The sequence below is a fragment of the Convolutriloba macropyga genome, chromosome 1 (assembly GCF_964194025.1).
Source record: "Convolutriloba macropyga chromosome 1, txConMacr16.3, whole genome shotgun sequence".
In the NCBI taxonomy this organism is placed as follows: Eukaryota; Metazoa; Xenacoelomorpha; order Acoela; family Convolutidae; genus Convolutriloba; species Convolutriloba macropyga.
The window spans coordinates 53,511,350-53,533,063 of record NC_134468.1 but is presented as its reverse complement, the minus strand read 5'-3'; the positions used below and the strand labels follow the sequence as shown (position 1 = coordinate 53,533,063).

At 30.9% G+C, this 21,714-nt stretch overlaps 1 protein-coding gene across 1 annotated transcript in view; it reads left to right on the top strand.

Annotated features, from left to right (window-relative positions):
* The window catches only part of LOC142340329 (zinc finger CCHC domain-containing protein 8-like), a 58,220-nt gene that overhangs the window by 27,414 nt on the left and 9,092 nt on the right, over positions 1–21,714 (top strand). Inside the window, exons 5-6 of the mRNA XM_075390906.1 lie at positions 12,765–13,010; positions 15,011–15,553. Coding sequence (XP_075247021.1) covers positions 12,765–13,010; positions 15,011–15,553 — 789 coding nt within the window. The remainder of the gene's footprint in view (positions 1–12,764; positions 13,011–15,010; positions 15,554–21,714) is intronic.

The following is a 21,714-nucleotide window of genomic DNA, read 5'->3' as shown; positions in this document are numbered from 1 at the left end:
CTACCTATGATGAAGCTATAGGTAATCTAAAAATAGAAGACTTCAAATCCTCTCTACATAATAAGTTACCAACACAAGAAGAATTCAATAGCTTTAATAAAGACAACAGTCATAAAACTGGTAAAGATCTAACTATAGAGTATTTACAGAATGATATGGAAATATTAGACTACTGCATGAATGAATGTCAAATTAAATATGAAAGAATTTGGACTCAACCCACTACACTATGTAAGTCTACCAGGTTATAGTTTTGATTGTTGGTTAATGTCAAGCGGTGTTACATTAGATACGTTGCAAGATAAACAAATGCTAGATGATTTTGTTGGAGCAAAGAGAGGTGGTATATGTGGAATAATGGGTGATAGATATGTTAATAGTAATAATATGGCAGAGCATGACCGAAGGTCTATCTGGTGCATAGACGCAAACAACCTATATGGTAATGCAATGATGCAAAAGTTACCTTATAAGGTTTTGAATTTATTACTACTACTCTAGATCCGCGAAGCGGGTTCCTCGATGCAATATTGAATACTCCAGATGATAGTGATCATGGTTACTATATAGTTTGTGATATTGATTATACTAATGAATGTAAAGAGAGAACAGAACAGTTAGCACTAATGCCTAATAAGAGAAAGATAAATGATAATGAATTAGGTTACAGAGAAAGAGATGGAGGCAAGGCAAGATCAGAGAAATTAATCTTAGACCAAAACAACAAAACAGAATATATGGTTCATTATAGGATGTTAAAGTTTATGTTAGGATGGGACTAAAAGTAACAAAAATACAGAGTAATAAAATTTAAACAAGATTATATATGTAGAGATTATATACAAAACAATACAAATAAAAGAGCAACAGCTAAAACTGAAGCAGAAAAGGATGTAAGGAAATTAATGAATAACTCCCTATATGGAAGAATGTGCATGAATCCTCTACACTTTTTTCAAAGCAAGTTCTTGCATGATGAAAACATAATGAAAAGTGTAAGTAAACCAACATTTAAGAATATAACTAGATATAGAGATTATAGCCAAATAGAATATATAAAGAAAAAAATAGAATATAGCTCACCTGTTTATGTAGGAGTAACAATACTCGAAGCAAATTACATATGTTAGATGTATTCTATAATATTCTACAACCATCCCTCAAAGATCTAACACTTCACTATATGGATACGGACAGTTTCGTATTAAGTTATAGTGAAGGTAAAGTTAGTGATGAGCATATGGACTTAATTAATCTAGACATACCTATAAAAACTAATAATAAAGTCCCCGGCAAGTTTAAGCACGAGCTGGGGAGTAGGATTATTGAGGAATTTATAGCATTGTCCCCCAAAACATATAGCTTCAAAAATTATCCTAAAAACACTAAAGAAAAAGGAATAAAGAAGCATAATAATGCTAGTCACATAGATTATTATGATGCATTAATGAATAATACACAGAGAACAGTAGATGAAAGCAGAATACAAAAAGTTGGGGATAGCATGACAACAACAAAAACAAGTAAGATTAGTTTAAATATATTTGATGATAAAAAGTTTTATGTAAACAATATAAAAAGTTATCCACATGATAAGGAACTATATTTATATAAAAGGGATTTGATAAATAGGATCCGAGAAGCGGCTTCACCGATTAAGAAACTATATAAGGATAAGGATAAGGATAAGGATAGGGATAAGGATAAGGATAAGGATGTTGATAAACTGGTCTGTGAAGCAGGTTCCATGATTAATGATATTAAAGAATTAACTATAGATAGCAATAGAAAATTAATAGAAGCAGCTATTATATTATATAATGAGTTATTATAATTAGTTACTTAGTATATTTTTATATAAAAAAATGACTAAGCTAGATGAACTTATAGAATTAAACTATCTAGAAAAACAAAACAGAAAGAATAGATTAGAAGATGAATTAAAACAACAAGAATATTATGGTGAAATAAAAGAGTTATTTGATCCTTTAACTAAAACTTTAAATGCGAACAGTGAAAACAATCTAGCATTAAGTGAACAAACATTAAGGGCAATAGATTGGCGAAATCAAGAGTTAGATAAACAAACTAAGATGATCCAGCAAGCTGGCCTCCAGTTTAATGAAGCTTTAATGAAGTCCAATGGCAAAGCTCTAGAGGAAGCTCGAGATAAACCAGGACTTTTAGTAGATAAAGACACAGCTCAAATTATTAATTTGATGTCAGTTCAATCTAACCCTCAATTAAAGTTAAAGTTCGGAAATTTAGATATCGCTGAATTTGAAATGAATGGTGTTAAACTAATTTATCAAGAAAATGCATTTATAGTTAAGGATAATATATATGAATTTTCAGATGTGTTATAAACTTTCTTACTAGCCCAAATATAAAATATGGCGAAATCGAGGAAGATGAAAACAAAATGAAAAGGTTCTTATTTGATATTGGATATGATTTAGGAAAAGGGGATAGGAAAAGTGCTAGATATAGAGCAATAAAACGTATAATAGGGGTAAAAGATGATGTATATGGTAGGGGATTAAATAGCACTCCCGATCAGGGAAACTGCTTGGCTTACCACGAACAAAGTTCGTTGGATAACCACAGACGGAGTCTGTTCGCAGATCCAAATAGTTTAATAGAAAGATTAGAATTTTTAATACTAGAAACCAAAGCTGGTCATGATGTATTATACGATGAAATGCTAGATATATCTGAGCAACTATTATTTATGAATATTATTAATCAAGAGCAACTAGATAATTTTCTTTTTAATTATGGTAAATGAATAATGATGGAAGAACAACAACAACTATTAGCTAAAGAAGTATTTAGCCCTCAAATAACAAAGTTTAGAAGAGAAAGAATAATACCATTATATGAAGATGAAACATGGTCAGCTGATTTAATTGATAAGTCATCTCTAACACAATAAAACATTTAAATCTTTACTTAAAGAATATGAAACAAAACTATATTCTACTTATAGTGATTTTAAGGCTGTGTTTATAGAGAGATTTAATAGAACATTATTATATATAATTAATAAACCAATGTTCATCAATGGTGATGGTAATTGGGTATATTAAATGATGCAGTCATAACATATAACATTCATTCAACAATTAATATGACACCTGTTGATGCTTCTAATAATCCCGATAAGGTTAAATACTCATTCATTTATAGGAATATTAAACTTAAACTTAAAGTTGGTGATCATGTCAGAAATACAGATAAACGTAATATCTTCTCTAAGGGATACACTTCTAATTGGAATAGAGAGTTGTTTAAAGTTAATGAAGTTTTAGAAACACAACCACCAACTTATAAGATAGAAGATATGAATGGAGAGATAATAGAAGATACGTAATATGAACAGGAACTATTAAAATCCGACTTTGACTTTGAATCTAATAATAAGGTTTTGAAAACATTAAATATATTTCTTAATATAAATAATGACAAGAAATAGATTTAACCAAGCGAAACATCATATGGGGAATGGAAACAACTTAACACTAAGTAAGGCTCGTGCGTTATTCCTAGAAGATAATGATAATATTGATATGAAGGATACCTATAAAATTACGAATGTACATCCTCCTACAGATGAAAAAGATGTTGTTAATAAAGAGTATTGTGACAATAACTTATTATCCTCTTCTAATAAAATAGACATTTTAAGTAGAAACATAACTGAACTAAGAAAGGGTGACTTTGATAAAGTTACAACTAAAACATTACAACTAAATGAAACACAAGTTAATGATGAACTAATTAATGAGTTTATTGAATCAGCAAATGAAGTCTCAAATACTGTTAAGTTTTGTAATAAAGTTGCTGCTGATACTATCTCTAAATATAATCAATTAAAACAAGAATTTGATAATAATAAGTTTAATCAGAATATCACTAACATGCAACTAGATGATATGTTTACTACTGGGCTAAAAGAATTTAAAGAAGTTAATAAAAAGACTAATTCTGCCGTTGATGAAGCACTTATGAAGAATAAAAGGACAATAGTACAATATATATTTGCTATACTTTTACGAAGTACGTTAGTTGATAATAAAGAGCAAGCAAGACTTGAGAAGGATTATGGTTTTAAACAAGAAGATATAACGAAAGAAATAGAAAGTTGTTTTACTAATGAAAATAAGTAAAGCTATGACGGAGTCCATGAGTCAACCAACAGCACCGAGCGAGAGATTACTATATCCCAACTTGTCAACCGTTAATGAACAGTACATAAATGAAAAGATTCAAGCCAATAATAAATTTAACAACAATATTAACATTATAAAAGATATTAGAAATTATTATGAAACTGAAACTACTAACTATAACAAGAAGTTAAGTAGATATAAAAATTATATTAACGTAGCTGAGATAACACAAATAGTATTATCATCAATAGCAACAACGGCAACAACAACATCAGTTGCATTAACAGGTATAAGATTACCTTATTCTATACCAACAGCTTTTGCTACAGCAACTGTTTGTGGTTCATTATCAAAAACAATTAATACTAAAATAAGAAATAAAATTATAAAGTATTCACAAATGTGTATTTTAAGTAAACAGTTTAGCGACAAGTTTAATAAACTATATGCTAAATCAATGAAAGATAATAAAATAGATAATGATGAATATAATGAATTAGTCAAGTTATATGAAGAAAATAAGAAGAACAAGTAAAACAAGCTGAGTATTTTTTTAGATTAAAGATATTAGTGTTTAGTAATAAAAGTATGTTTAATAATAATAATATTAGTATTAATATTTATCCAGGAACTGGCTTCGCAGATAGATATATATATATATATATATATATAAACATAAATATAATCATGACTATAAACATAAATATAAACATAATCATAAATTTAATCATGACTATAATCAAATAATTATATCTTCTTAGTACCTAAGTATAACCCTCTTCCTTTTTGTACTACCTTTGTACCTTCACCGGTAGTTGAAAATTTAATTAAATCAGGTGTGGCTGATAAAGCAGCTCTAGGGTTTCTAGATGCAGCTGCACTTCCTATTTTACTTGCTTTTTATAATGCTCTTACTGGATTATTAGCAACTTTCTTTCCAAAGTTAACCGTAGCTTTACCAACACTTTTAAAGAAATCTTTTAATCCCTCAGCTTCTATTGTTGCATCAGATAGTGTCATTGATTTATTCCTTCTACATTTAGTGCAGGATCCTCTTAACATTTTAGTACCTTTTGAAGTAATAGCTCCACTTATATTATTAGTACCACTATAATGTCTGCCACCAACACAATAAGAATTAGTTTTGAAATTATTTAAGACTCATTTCTATATATGAAAAATAATGGAAGTTAAAAAGTATAATCCCTTTGTTGTTATGAATAAAGATAAACCTAAAGCTAAGCCCAAGACAAAGCTTGAAGCAAAAGGTTTATCTCTAGAGAATAAAAAGAAATTAGATATTATTTACGCTAAGGGTTTTGTTAAGACTAGTAGGAAATAGTTTGATTATCATTGATTTAGTAATTGTTTAGTCATTGATTAAGTCAATAAATATATCATTTATTATAACGAAGACTATGTCTATTATGTAATAGGCCTCCGGCCATTAATCTCTACGAGATTATATCAACCATCTTATTACCATCACTATTCACACTAATAACCTTTCTAGTTAATACTAATGCTTTACATATAACATCGGCAACTGCAGCACTAAATTTAAAATTAAGTTGCATTGGTTGTGGACCTATATGATCACTTTGATATCTAGTATCAAATACATATATTCTACAACTGCTTTTGAATGTTCTATGATTTATATATGGTTTTATATTATGTGGTAGCCCATTATAATCTTTATTAAAGCTAACAATCTCTTTAAAAGCCTCATTATAATTATTAGTACCATAATTAATATTCATTCTATCCTCGGGATAAAACTCATTACCAATCTTACAATAACATTCAGTAACATTCATTATATCAAATGTACTTGCATCATGAATTTGTTCATTAACATTATTGTTTTCAAAAGCAATTATTATGTGGTGGTCTTTCCATTCCACTTTCCATACCTAGATCAAACAAGAAGTTAGTAGCATTGGGTACATTCTTATAAAATGTCTTTCTTTCATAATAACTAAAGTCTACATTATTCTTTTTATTTAATCCTTTCTGCACAATAATTCTATTGTCATTACTAGGATCAATACTAGGTACACACCATGATATATCTCTAATTTCTATATTAGCATCATTAGTAACTGCACCAGCACCAGAATTATATAGAGCTCTATCATTATTATTTCTTTTTAATAGTTTAAATCCTAAACCATATATAATCTTTTCTAAATCATTTACGAAACCAAATAGATCACTCATCTTAATCATCATATACATATGACCTCGTTCTGCAGCAATATGGTTACCTTTAACTGGCTATTCCTACTATCTATGTTTCTAACAAAATCACTCTCATATTCATCATCAGCTCTAGTATAACTTATACATTAACAGATTAGGATGACAATAATCTATGTGTTCAATTGTCCTACCACCACTAGTTTCAAGATTAATGGAACTAAATAATGCCATCATGCCATAATTAACTAATCTGATATTAGCATCATTAGCAAATGCACCACCAGCATCATCTGATACAACAAATTCTATCTCTAGATAAGAATCACGCAAATTTAATTGATTCTCTTCTATGTCATAATTTAAGTATGATATTAATATTAGTATTAACCGTATTCCTTGTTGCTAGAATATTTGGTTTATATTTTATAATCTTACTTTTATGTATATCATTTTTATAACCATAAGTTGTATCTAAATTAAAATCCATTTTTATTAGATAAAATTTTATCTTTTAAATTATCTAATCTAATATTTGAATATATTAAAATGGCTGATAGTTTAATCGTGGGAAGTATATGTTCATTAATTCTATATGAACTGCGAAAGATAAATGAAACTCTAAGTAAAACTAAAGAAGAGCATACACTTAACTTTAGAATGATAAAGCCAACAGAAAAGTTTAACTTTAGTGAACCTATACTTAATACAACAAAATTAGGTTTAATTAGATTATCTGTTTATAATTCCGTGTTTAATATGACTGAAAGAAATAACCAGTTTATATTTTCTAATCCACAATCTTTCCATCAAATAGATGCATCCAAAATATTTATTATACCACCAGGATCATATGAGTTAACCGATATGGCAGATATAATAAAACAAGAAACAAATAATAATGTTATAATTCAAGTAGATAAAAATACAATGAAATGTAAAATGGAAGTGAAACATGGTGTTATCAATTTCGATGTAGAAAACTCGGTAGCATCATTACTAGGATTTGATAAACAAATATATTCAAGAGGTAAGTATACTACAAATAAAATTATTGATTTAATGGGTTTCAATACTATTAACATTCATTGCAATATTATATCTGGAGCTAAAGATAATGGTGAAGATACAGACATACTATATACTTTTAATCTAACTGAACCACCAGGCTATTTGATAAATATTATACCAACTAATATCTTATATCAAAATGTAACTAAAGATAGAATAGAATATATAGAGTTTCATATCAAAGATGAGTATGGAAGACCTATTGACTTTAATGGTGATGTATTAAGTTTTACTTTGCATCTATGTTAACAGCTAAACTTAGAATCAGACCAAGACTTAGACTAAACAGTTCCTATTTCCCTAATAATCATAACATATTTGAAATAGTATTTTTTCCTTAAAAAATGTTTCGTATTAAATGTGATGAATGTAAAAATAAGTCCTGGGCTCAAAGTTGTAATTGGTGTCAGGGTAAACCATATCAATGTTTTGTATGTAATAGAGTTATAACATATATAGATAAACATAATCATTTACTAGAACATTTTAATAATCCTGATCAATATCTAACATGTAGAAAGTGTAAAGTTTATAAACATATCTCTCAGTTTAGATTTAAACAATTCTATTGTAGGTTATTTACATATTCACAGATTAGTATAGTTATAAACTATAATTAAACATAAATAAATAATTATAATTAAATAAATATATAATTATAAACATATCTATACCATATTCACAGATTAGTATAGTTATAAATTATAATTAAACATAAATAACTACAAAACTCTCCGATCCCAATTAATTCTTAGTTTACCATTAATATTTTCATTTTTAGTTATATCAATGACAATATAATTATAAGGCTCTTTCCATACCTTATTACATATGTTAGCAAAATCATTATAACTAAGTTCAATATTGTTAAAGAAATCTTGATATATCGATGCTAGGACTTTACCTCTTTGTTCAAATAAAATAAATAGATTACAGTTTTCTCTAACAATCTGCCTATCCAGAGAGAACAGGTATATTAAGATATATCATATTGCAATTATTATGTCTACCTCTACAAAAGTATTCATTAATAACTGGTTCTTTGGCTCTAACATCATCGAATATCATTAGTTTCTTTAAATCTTTGGGTAGTTTATCCGGAGATGGTAAATATTTTATATCTTTAATAAATTCTATAATTGCTTTTGGTTTATTCTTCCTAATCCATTGTATTGATCATCAGTAGGACCAATGATGTATAGCTTATCAAAATATATACTAGCTAGAATTAGTTTTTTCTAATAAGAATGTCTTACCACATTCACTAGGACCAGATATTATACATCTAAAGTTATCTGGGAATGCGGCTTCAGTAATTATATTATCATCATTTAGCCATGATTGTAGATCTTCATTTATTTTTACAGAGATATTGTTACTAAGACATTCTTTGTTGTTAGATTTACCCCATTGATGTTTTCACCAAATAATATAAAATTATCTTTATCATTATCATTAACACTATCATTATCATTATCATTAACATTATCATTATCATTAACATTATCAATATCATTAACATTATCATTAACATTATCAATATCTTATCTTTATCATTAACATTATCTTTAACACTATCATTATCTTTATCATTATCATTAACTTTATCATTTTCAATAAAATTATCATTAACATTAACATTATCGTTAACATTACAACTCAAACAAAAACACTCATTATATATTCCTGGATATTTACATTGATTAACTAGAATTTTCAAAGCATTGTTAATTCTAAATCCTCTATCAAAAAGATAGATCATATATAAACAATAAGCCCCACAATAAGATTCATCATATTGTTGTATTCTTTCATTAGAGCCTAGATCAACATATTCTTCTAAGAATAATGGTGGAGTCTCAACACCAAATTTATCAAAGTAATACGCAGGACCACCTTCTCTTCTCATAACTAAAACCCAATGTGTACTTCCAGTTGGGTGTAGATTGACAATAATGTTGAAGTTAGGTTCCCCGATACTATCGGGAGTCTCATCTCTCATTACTATTTCAATTGGTGTTAGACTTATATATTTACCTATATCTTTTATTCTGATATCGCTCATAGCACTTATCAATATTAAATGTATTATTGAATTCCTCAAAAGTTAGGATAAGCATTTTTATTTAATAAATTTAATAAGTCTAAGTCTAAATCAAGTCTATATTTTATATATAAAAATGGAGACAGGTAGCGCAGTTATAATTTTTATTTTCTTAGTTGGAATTTGTTATATAATATTTGATTCAATACCAAGTAAATTTACAAAACTAGAAGAAAGCTTTGGTGGATATATGAGTAGGAGTCTAGTTAGATTTGAACATGAAAAGTCACCATTACATACTATTGTTTATGGTGGAACTGGTACGGGGAAAACATATTTTATTAGACAATACTTAAAATTATACTCAGTCCAAAACCAAGACCAAAACCAAAAGGAAGACCAAAACCAAGAGCAAGCTAAAAATATAGTTATAGTGTGTAAAGATGACAGAGACTGGATAGATCCTGAGTCTAATAAGTTTTATACTGGGTTTAATAAATGTGATATAAATATGATCACAAAAAATAATATGCATAAATTTCAAAATTGTGTAATAGTACTTGATGATATGGGTGATAGGTTAAATAAGGATATAGCTTATTATTTTACTGAAGGTAGACATTATAATATTCAAATGACTGTAATGTGTCATAAACCAGCTCAAATAATTAATACAGCAAGAATGAGTTGTGATACTATTTATTTAACAACTTATAATGGACCTGATCTATTTAAAAACTTTAATGAGATATATAAATGTGAACATGACTTTAATAAAATAATTAGTGAGTTAAATAGTAACCATTATAAACGTACAGATGGAATGTCAGATGAACTTCGTTATGGTATAATTAAATATAATAAGAAGGAAAATACTTCTATTATTATTAATAGTAATAGAACAATGATATATGATTCAAGAGTTGGTTTCCTTGATTTAAAAGCTCTTAGTTTAAAAGATGAATTAGAAAGAGAAGATATAATTAAACTTATAGCATATATGAAACCACTCATGATAAATGCAACAGATAGAAATACCATTAATCATGATAGTTATCAGTTTTATTTTAATAAACTTCTTACTTTAAATAATATTAAAATTCAGAATGATTTAACAAAAGAGATGGTTAAAGCAAATGTTTAAAACAATTATCAAATATTGGTGGAATTATAGGTTGGGGTTTAGTTATAACTAGTTATATTTATCCTGATTCAATAATAAAAACTGTTGGAGCCGTGGCAATGAGTGCAAGCAATATGTTGAATAGAGCAAACACTTTGGTTAACGTTAGATATGGAGAAGATCTGCCAAGCAGGTTCCCTGATGGTCAAACATGGACAAAGTCCTATCTGGGAACCAGTTACACTGATGGTGAAACAGGGATAAAGTCCTATATGGGAAATGATTATACTGATCTACGAAGTGATTATACCTATCTGGGAACCAGTTACGCTGATTGTGAAACATGCACAAAGTCCTATCCGCGAAGCGGTTTCACCGATCTAAAAAATAGTTTAGTTAATGGGGCACGTAAAATTGTTACACCCTTAGAAAAACTACAAGAAGAATATATAAATGAAGAGATGGGAATTTCGAATAGAAAGGGAGGAAAGTTTTTAACCAGACTATATGGAAATAATGAAGAATTTAGAGAACAGATTATAAATTTTGTTAGAGATAAAAAAGAATTAGACCTTGAATTGATTTTAGATAAGAGATGTAAAACTAATACACTAAATACGTTAGGAAATAAATATTTAGCAGAGTGTATCACATCTAAAGATAATACTAAAGATTTTACTGAAATCATGGCTAAATATCCGCGAAGCGGTTACACCGATGGTGAAACATGGACAAAGTCCTATCTGCGAAATGATTAGGTAAATATTAAAGTTTACCCTATTATAAATGCTTTTAAAATGTTTAGAGTGTAACTATAAATATGGAAACATTGCTTGTTTAAAATATCATTTTGAATCATGTCATAAAGATAAAACTGATAAATGTATATGTGGTAATCTAATACTAAGTGGTATTTGTGCTAATAATTTTTCTCCATGGGGTTGTTCTTTAAAAATTGAATCTAGTTCTAGTTCTGGTTCTAGTTCTATCTATGACTCTAACTCTGACCCTAACCCTAACCTTAACCCTAACCTTAACCTTAGCCATTTGTTATAAATGTAATTATATAAAACCACTAACTGATTTTGATGAGAGTAATTATACATGTAGAAGTTGTACTTCAGCTAAAGTTAATTGTCCATATTGTACTTCTGTTGTGAGATATGATGGGATACGGGCTCATGTAAAGAAACAACATCCGGATGTAGAATTAACTAGAGGATTTAGTAGAAATCTGCGAACGGACGAAGTCCATGGCAAGCCAAGCAGTTACACTGATTTGAGTGAGAAAACAATTAATCCTAGTTGGCGAAGCAAGACTGTAAGTCCTTTAGTTATTAGCCAAACTGAGGAAAGTTGTTCGTGTAAATATTATAATTTTGTATCATGTCTTATTAATAATGGGTTAAATATAGAAAAAGTAAAAGAAAATATAAATTTATTGAAGAGTATAGATAATTTGAAATAAGTATAAAAAAATAAAAAAATATATCAAAAAAAGAGGGAATCACTCTTTAAGAGCGAAAAAGAGTGATCTTTCTACTGGTGGATCACCCCGAATAAGAGTGAATCGCTCTTAAAGAGTGAAATGTAAATTTTGCTTTGATTTTTTGTTTTCTTTTTTGATTTTAATTGATTTCTGATTGATTTTTGATCGAATATAGAGCTAATATATAGTAGTGGATAAAACAAGTAAATCAACAAGTAGTAAAATTTGGCCCTATTCGACATGCGCGATTAGCGTTTGGAGAACGGCCCAAATTTTGCTGGTGGTTGATTTCCTTGTTTTATCCACTACTCTCATAAGGTTGCTGCTTTCCCCAAATTTTGAGCGTTTTGCATCATTTAGTTTAGGATCATCTCCCGATATTCACCCTTTTCGGCGCCCAATTGTTGTAAAATGTTTTTTTAAAGAATTAGTGTAAAGTACGTTCTCTATTCTTTACCCCTTTACTTCGACAAAATCTTTTTCCGGGTAGCACCGTGGGGTGTAAAAATTGTAAGAGTTTGAAAAAGTAGTACATTTTACATGTAATTTATCAACTTTTTATGTACATTACGCGCTGAAAAACGCATTGGTATGTAAATACTATAAAACAAAACGGGGGCTTTTCGCGAGGTCTGACAAGAGACATAGATGTCTGTATTTCAGGAATCAAAGATGAGTGCAATAGAATGAGGCCTCCGATGCCTCCAATGCAGAAGCATCAACAACTGGTGGCTTGGAATCGATTCTTGGCCAAGGATGCTCAAGGGGCTGTTGGTAATAGTTTTGAGAATGGAGAAGACCAGCTTGATGCTACTAATGGAAGTTTCAAGAGAGGATACGATGGGAGTCAGGATGGAGAGGAAGACGGAGGTTTAGACGGCTCTTACTCCAAAAAGGCTCGCATGGATGGTTAGTTGAGCTTAGTTACCATGAAAGTGGCACGGTCCTTTTAGAGACGGCTTTACCTTCTCATCTAAAAGTTATGTTTACAGATGAAATAGGGAATAAAACACCGTGAAGCTTCAACAAATTTGTTCATATGCGTTCAATATATTAGCGGCTATTTTAGGCGTTCTTTTTATAAACTAAAGTAAATTTATATTGTACTGGGTTTTGAAGATTCGTTTTTAGTTTCGTGTTCTTCAAATTAATGCAGCAAAAATAGATTCAGAAAATTACAGTGAAGAAAGCCGACAGAAAACAGTTATTAATAGCCGCCCTCATCTTCTCAGCCGGCTATTATTGCGCTCGTATTTTTTACAATTCAAAGAATTTGAATTGTATTGGGGCGCTGTCTTTTTTTTAAGATCTGTTCACACATTTTCATGATTTTTGAAGTCAAATTGGAGTAGTGATTTTGGTCACGCCGAAACAGGAAATGGAGCGAAAAAGCGAGTGGTTTTGCAGCGTGAATTTTTTTCGCTCTAATTTTAAAGTAGAGTGCGAAAATGGTATTTGAACAAAAATTAGGTTTCTCGCTAGTGGTTTTTGTTCACATGCGGCAATTTCACTCTGATTTTTACTGTTTTTTCGATTTTTTGGATCGGGTTTTTTTCTAAATGGTTTTCCCAATCCATTCACAGCTCATTCTAGGCCTAGTTTTTAGTTTGAATTAAATTTTCATTTCTCGCTAGTGGTTTTTTTGTTCGCATGCGGCATTTTGACATTGATTTTTTGTTTTTTTCTTATTTTTTATCTAATTTTTTTAAAAATTGTTTTCTCAATTAACTCATAGTCCAGTCTAGGTCTAGTTTTTCTGTTTACTTTATGAAAATTCTTTGAATTGTACGTCAGGATTTGTCCTGCGATGTTTTTTTTGTTTCGTCGTCTGACGCTCTTTTTCGTTTTTACATTTGTTCACACAGCAAAGCTGAAAAAGTCAAATTTTCTGAGTGACTTCTTCCTCTCACTAACGGTTTTTGCGCGCTTGACGTCATTTCTCACGCTCTCTCTAGCAAAATTGTTTTGTGTGATTAGATTTTGATCATACGTGACTTACCTCACTCAATAAATTGACTTTTGCACATTAAGTTTAATTTGAATTTGAACAAAAATTCGCTTTCTCGCTAGTGGTTTTTTGTTCACATGCGGCAATTTCACTTTGATTTTTACTGTTTTTTTGATTTTTTGGATCGGATTTTTTTTCTCAATGGTTTTCCCAATCCATTCATAGTCCGTTCTAGGTCTAGTTTTCTGTTTATTCAATGAAAATTCTTTGAATTGTACGTCAGGACTTGTCCTGCTATGTTTTTTTACTTCGTCAAACTTTTTTTCGCTTTACCATTTTGCCGCTTTTTCGACATTTTGCGTGAAATCTTTTTGACTTCTCTAGGCTAGTTTCTCTCTTCTCTCATTCTGCTAAAAGGGAATTTGAACATCAGTTGCTAAGCAAAGCAATTCAAAATGAACAGAGTCGGTATAAAAAATTGAAGTCAAAAAAATAGTTGAAAAAATAGAAATAGAAACGGGATAAACCCATAAAGCCCAATTTTAGATGCCCGCTATTTGAACGTCGTTCCTCTAAGTAGTAGCCCCTGTAGCCTCTCTCTAAGAAACAGAAGTACGTTATGTTCAACTACGAAATGCCATCAAAATAAATCGGACTTAAAAAATGTTTTTGTACAAATATCTTTTTTTTTCAATATCTTCTATTCTTTCAATCCCAATCATGCTTATTGGAATCAACGGCGGCTATTTTCCGGCAATCTGCCGGGTATGTTTCATTGATTTTTGACAAACAAACGCTCTCAAATTTATATTTGTTTTAGATCTTAATACAAGTGCTGTCGAGTGCTTTATTTAAACCGTGCAATTTTAAGGAGGCTCAAGTATAATTAAAAAGAAAATGAGCGATTAGAAGTATCTAGTAAATCTAGATAGCTAGGTAAGCGTTTATTTATCCGCTGAAGGTGAGGATATGGACATCTGTGAGGATGAGCCAGTTATGCCAATTATCCAACCAGGCAATGATTCAGCCACACTCCGAGGATTCGTACCTCCCCCTCCCCCCGATTCACCACCCTGCGAGGAGATCAACTTGCGCTTTGCGATGCGAACACCTGTTTTGATGAGCAGCTGGTGGGTTGATGCACTAGAGTGTTTTGTGCTAGACAAGGAAACACCCTCAAGTAACAAAAAGAGTTGTAAGCGAAAACAGAATACTGGAATCGTCCTTGATGAAAATGGAGAAGTTGTTGAATGCGAAGAGGGTGGTGGTGTGGAGGATAGTTTGGAGGAAGGAGAGGTTCCAATTCGATTCAACTCGACAGGAAACACGGAAGACGATGCCAGCACAGTAGAGGACACTGTCCGCTTCTTGCGTCACTCCTCTGCCCCCTCATCTACTGCTACGGCTGCTGAGCCTTCGTCCAGCAATAAAAGCAAAGAAAAGGAACCTACCAATGCAGAATCTGTCAATCTACAAGCTGAAGCGCAACTTTTGGGCCCTAATGGTATGTATTAATTTGCTCTTTTTTATAGCTGTAAGCTGAGCGTAGCTATATTGCGGTGCTCTTGGTTTTTTTACGACTCGAAGAGGAGTATTGGTTTTCTTAAGGTTTTTACGACTCGAAGAGGAGTATTGGTTTTCTTAAGGTTTTTTTTTACCGGAAATACTATTCGTTCAGGCGCTGTTTTGACCTAAAAGCGAAAGAGTAAAATTGCCGTGTGAACTAATTTTTTCTGAGCGAGAGAAGTTTTTTGATCATGCGCAGCGTTTATTGAATGACTTTTTGACTTTAAAAAGTAGTTTTTGACTGAATGGCACATATAGATAACCGTTTTTAGCAGTTTTTTCGTCTAAGTGGCCCAGTTTTTTTGCCTGTAGTTTGGTTTTTGTAGAAATAAATTTTATTCGATGCTATATTGAAATTTCAACCTCAGAAATTGATGCCACGGTGTTTTGCAGAGCCCGAAAATGCGTTTCAAGTTCAAAATTGGAACATATTTCTTGATTTTTTTGTTAGTTTTTGGCTTTTTTTTCTATTAATTTCTTCGTTTTTGGATCTTTTAACCGTCTTTTTGTCAAAAATCAGTTAATATGGCAACTTCCTTTTGACAATTCATATACTCAACGCCTCTTTCTACCTCGATGTATTTTTGTTTTATAAAATTGTACATTTGCTAATCCGATTTTGGTAGTTTCTTTTCCCGATTTTTGTCCGTTTTTTGTTTGTGTTTTGGTTTTAATCACTAGAAATAGTCTTTTTGTGCAAAATGAGGGACTTTAATTTCGTTTCAATACAATATCAATCATTTTTTGGCGTTAAGTTTTTGAAAAACACTTTTTCGTAAATGCAGTATTAAAAATTTTTTGACCATTTTATGCAAAATGTTTCAATATTTTTTGTGTTTGAAATCTGCTTTTCCCTATTTTTTGTTCTCTTCAGGAGAATAGATTTTTGTACCGGATGACTCGCTATCTTTTCTATGTCTCGAATAATGAACAATGAAATGTATTCGTTTTGCTTGATTTTTTTTTACAGGAAGTAGATTTGTTCACGCGGCATTTTGACCTAAAAGCGAAAGTGAGAAAAGCTGTATTCGTGAACAGATTTTCGCTAAGCGAGAGAAATTTTTTGATCATGCGCTGCGTTTAGTGAATGACTTTTTGACTTTGAAAAGTAGTTTTTGACTGAATTGCACATAGATGACCGTTTTTAGCCGTTTTTTCGTCTAAGTGGCCCAATTTTTTTGCTTTTAATTTGGTTTTTTGTAGAAATAAATTTTATTCGTTTCTACTTTGAACCTATTTTGACCTATTTCAACCTCGGAATTTGATGCCACAGTGTTTTGCAGAGCCTGAAAATGCGTTTCAAGTTGAAAATTGGCACTTAATTCTTGAATTTTTAGTTAATTTTTGGCTTTTTTAATAGTAATTTCTTCGTTTTTGGATCTTTTAACCGTCTTTTTGTCGAAAATCAGGTAATATGGCAACTTTTCTTTGATAATTCCTATGCTCATCGCCTCTTTCTACTTCGATGTAATTTTGTTTCATAAAATTGTACATATGCTAATCCGATTTTGGTAGTTTTTTTCCGATTTTCGTCAATTTTTCGTTTGTATTTTGGTTGTAATTGCTAGAAACAGTTTTTTTGTGACACATGAGGGACTTTAATTTCGTTTCAATAAAAATTCAATCTTTTGTTGGCGTTAAGTTTTTTGAAAAAAACAGTTAAAACTTTATCATAAATGGTCTTAACTTATAAGTTCTTTGACCATTTTTTTGCAAAATGTTTCAATGTTTCGTATTTATGAATTCTGCTGTTTCCTATTTTTTGTTCTCTTCAGGAGGATGGATCTTTGTATCGGATGACTAGTTATCTTTTCTGTGTCTTGAATGCTGAACAATGAAATGTATTCGTTTTTCTTGACTTTTTTAAATTGATTTTCAAAAATCAAGAATGTCTTTTTGTTACGGTGTTCCTTACATTGTGCCCGTATTTACGTTCTAGTTAGTGTCATTCTGGCTTTTTTCCTGGCACCTACATATATTTTTGGTATAATGATTTTTTTCAGTTGTAAAAAATGAATGATATCAGCTTTTTTATAGATTTTCGTCATTTCTTTGGTTTGCAATTGATTTCGTTCAACATAACTGAGAATTTGATAGCAAGCTTTTTCCAAAATTTCCACTTATGACTAATTACTACAGCTTTCTTCCGGCCTTGGTATTTACTAAAACGATTTTTGGCCTTTAAAAATTCTATTGAAAATTTTATTTTTGATTTATTATGAAATCATTTTGTCTAGCTTATGTACAAGAAGGAAGAGGCGTGTGTTGTTTTTTGTCTTAATCGCAGTGATTAGAAGTGTAATTATAGGTGTTTTCTGATTCTTAAATTTGAGCTTTCTTTTTAAAAGATTTAACTTAGTTTCTAAGATTATTGTCTGCCGTTTGCTTTCGCGATCTTTTTCAGAATAGAATCATGAATTATTTGAGGGCTGTTGATAACCTTGTCAGCTTTCCCAGACTATCAGTTTTTTTACCACCTTAATTATTTTGGATTTTTTAACGTTACTAAACGTTTCAATAATATGAAATTTTGCTGCATTTTGTTTCTCTTGTTGACAGGGTTTAAGTTTCATCAATTTTTAGAGCAGACCTGGGGAGGTAGTGAGTTAATGGTTTAATACAAAAGGTAGTGGCTTCCGTTGCAATTACGGTTTTGTTAGTGAAGTTCTGACGCTTCGAGTCGCTTCCGGAATTCTTCCGGCTATGTTCTTTTTTACCGGAAGTACTATTCGTTCAGACGCTGTTTTGACCTAAAAGCGAAAGCGAGTAAAATTGAAGTGTGAACTAATTTTTCTGAGCGAGAGATCTTTTTTGATCATGCGTCTCGTTTAGTGAATGACTTTTTGAGTTTGAAAAGTAGTTTTTGACTGAATGGCACATATAGATAACCGTTTTTAGCCGTTTTTTCGTCTAAGTGGCCCAGTTTTTTTGCTTGTAATTTGGTTCTTTGTGGAAATAATTTTTATTCGATGCTATATTGAATTGTCAACCTCGGAAATGATACCACAGCGTTTTACAGAGCCTGAAGATGCGTTTCAAGTTCAAAATTGGCACATAATTCTTGATTTTTTAGTTATTTTTTGGCTTTTTTTCTATTAACTTCTTCATTTTTGGATCTTTTAACCGTCTTTTTGTCAAAAATCCGTTAATATGGCAACTTCTTTTTGATAACTCATATACTCAACGCCTCTTTCTACCTCGATGTAATTTCGTTTTGTAAAATTTTACATATGAGAATCCGATTTTGGTAGATTTTTTTCCGATTTTTCAGTTTTTTTGTATTTTGGTTTTAATTACTAGAAATTGTCTTTTTGTGCGACATGATGGAATTTCGTTTCAATAAAAATGCGATCATTTTTTGGCGTTAAGTTTTTGAAAAATAGTTAAAACTTTTTCACAAATGCAGTCTTAAAAGTTTTTTTGACCATTGTTTTTTGCAAAATGATCCGATGTTTCGTATTTTCTCTATTTTCCATTTTTGAGTTCTCTTCTAGAGGGTAGATATTTGTACCGGATGGCTCGTTATCTTTTCTATGTCTCGAATGCTTAATAATGAAATGGTATTCGTTTTTCCTGATTTTTTTAAATTTGATTTTTAACTTTCAAAAATCAAGAATTTCATTTTGTTACGGTGTTCCTTACATTGTGTCCATATTCTTCACATTCTAGTTAGTATCATTCTAGCTTTGGGCTGGCTCCTACATTTATTTTCGGTATATTGATTTTGTCAGTTGTTAAAAAATTGAATGATTTCAGCTTTTTCCTAGATTTTCGTCATTTCTCTTGATTTCATTCCATTGATTGACGTCATTCCATTGATTTCATTCAACATAAGGCAGTACTGAGAGTCTGCTAGCAAGACTTTCCAAAACATCCACTTATTAATGGTTACTGCAACTTTCTTCTGGCCTTAGTTTTAATTTAAACGATTATTTGCCTTTGAATATTCCTCTGCTGCTTATGTCTTTTCTATGATCAATTTAATATTTGAATTAGTATGCAAATCATGTTGTCTAGTGTATGTACAAGGAAGAAGTATGCGCTCTTTTTTTCTTAATTGCAGTCATTAGAAGTGTAATTTTAGTGGTTTTCTGATTCTTAACTTTGAGCCTTCTTTTTTTGAAAAGATTTAACTTAGTTTCTAAGATTATTATCTGCCGTTTGCTTTCGCGATCTTTGAGACTAGAATCATGAATTAATTATTTGACGGCAATTGATAGCCCTATCAGCTTTTTCAGCTTATCAGTATTTTGACCATGTTATTTATTTCGGACTTTTTTAACGTTACCAAACGTTTTCAATAATATAAAAATTTGCTGCGTTTTGTTTCTCTTGGTGACAGTGGTTTAAGTCACCAAATTTTAGATCAGACCTGGGGAGGTAATGAGTTAATGGTTTAATACAAATGGTAATGGCTTCCATTGCATTTACGGTTTTGTTTGTAAAGTTCTGACGCTTCGAGTCGCTTCCGGAATTCTTCGGGCTTTGTTTTTTTGTTTCGTCGTCTGACGCTCTTTTTTCGTTTTACATTTGTTCACACAGCAAAGCTGAAAAAGTCAAATTTTCTGAATGACTTCTTCCTCTCACTAACGGCATTTGCGCGCGTGACGTCATTTCTCAGTCGCTCTAGCAAAAGTTTTTAGGTTATTTGCGTGATTTGATTTTGATCATACGTGACTTACCTCACTCAGTAAAATGACTTTTGCACTTTAAAAACTTAAGCTTAGTTTGAATTTGTTTAAGGTCAAATGAACTCATATGTGCAATAAAGTTCCCTAATAAGAGGCTTCTGCGGAATGAATTTTAACAAGCTTTATTTATTTTTGGCTGAATGTTTTTTACTAAGTTTTTTGAGCGGCGTCGATTTTTTTAATTTAGATCTGTATCTGTTTCTATCTCTATTATATGGCACGCAGGTCTATTCTTTCGCAGCTATTCCGGCAATCTGCCGGCTATGTTTACATGGTGGCGCTCGTTATTCAAATCGATTTTTAATTGAGTGCAATTTTTGGCGTGAATATGAAAAAGTAGCGTTTTCTGTTTAACTATATAAGTGGCAGCTTTTGAAAGTAACCTTCATCAAAAAAGTTTCTAACGAGAAACAAGTATTAACAGGGGTCGCGAACACACAAATTCTAGTGACACATAGACATTAACAGCAAACAACAGTTTGAGCTTGACTATACTATACCATAAACACTACAGCAAGTGCAGAAGAATCCCTCTTGGCAATAGTAGTAGTAGTAGTAAAAGACTTCTATTACCTTTGATAGGATATTACAGTATCATAAATAGAGTGAGCATTGTTAACATGTCAAAAGAAAATAAGGTTAATAATTACAAAAAAGAATGAACTTCTCCAATACTCCTCTTCGAGTCGTAAAAAAAGACAGCGCCCCCAATACAATTCAAATTCTTTGAATTGTAAAAAAAATAGGAGCGCTATAATAGCCGGCTGAGAAGGAAATAAAATTTATGGACATTGGAAAAAGGAGGAACGCGAATACTACTTGTTTAATGGCCGCCCCCATCTCAGCCGGCTATTATAGCGCTCCTATTTTTTACAATCCAAAGAATTTGGATTGTATTGGTGCTCTGTCTTTTTACAATCCAAAGTATTTGGATTGTATTGGTGTGCTCTTAAGACGCGACGAATCTTTATGGTTTTCTGTTTAATAGCCGCCCTCATCTTCTCAGCCGGCTATTATAGCGCTCCTATTTTTTTACAATTCAAAGAATTTGAATTGTATTGGGGCGCTGTCTTTTTTTACGACTCGAAGAGGAGTATTGGAGAAGTCCTTTTTTTTAATCACTTTAGTTGGAGTGAATTTTGAAGCAGGAAATAAAACGCGTGAAAAATTTTAGAGTGGTTTGGGTGCTGAACAAAAGTGAAGAGGGGAGCGAAAAGAGAGTGGTTTTTTGTTCATCCCGCTGTTTTCGAGAGAGCGAGAAATTGAGGTGTGAAAAAAATTTCTATAAGCGAGCGAAATTTTGTGTTCACGTGCGGCTTTTTAAAACCGTTTTTTTGTTTTTTTTTGGTTTAGAAGTCTTTTTATGATATTGTGTGATTTTTAAGGTTGCTTTAATTGTGGTTTGTAG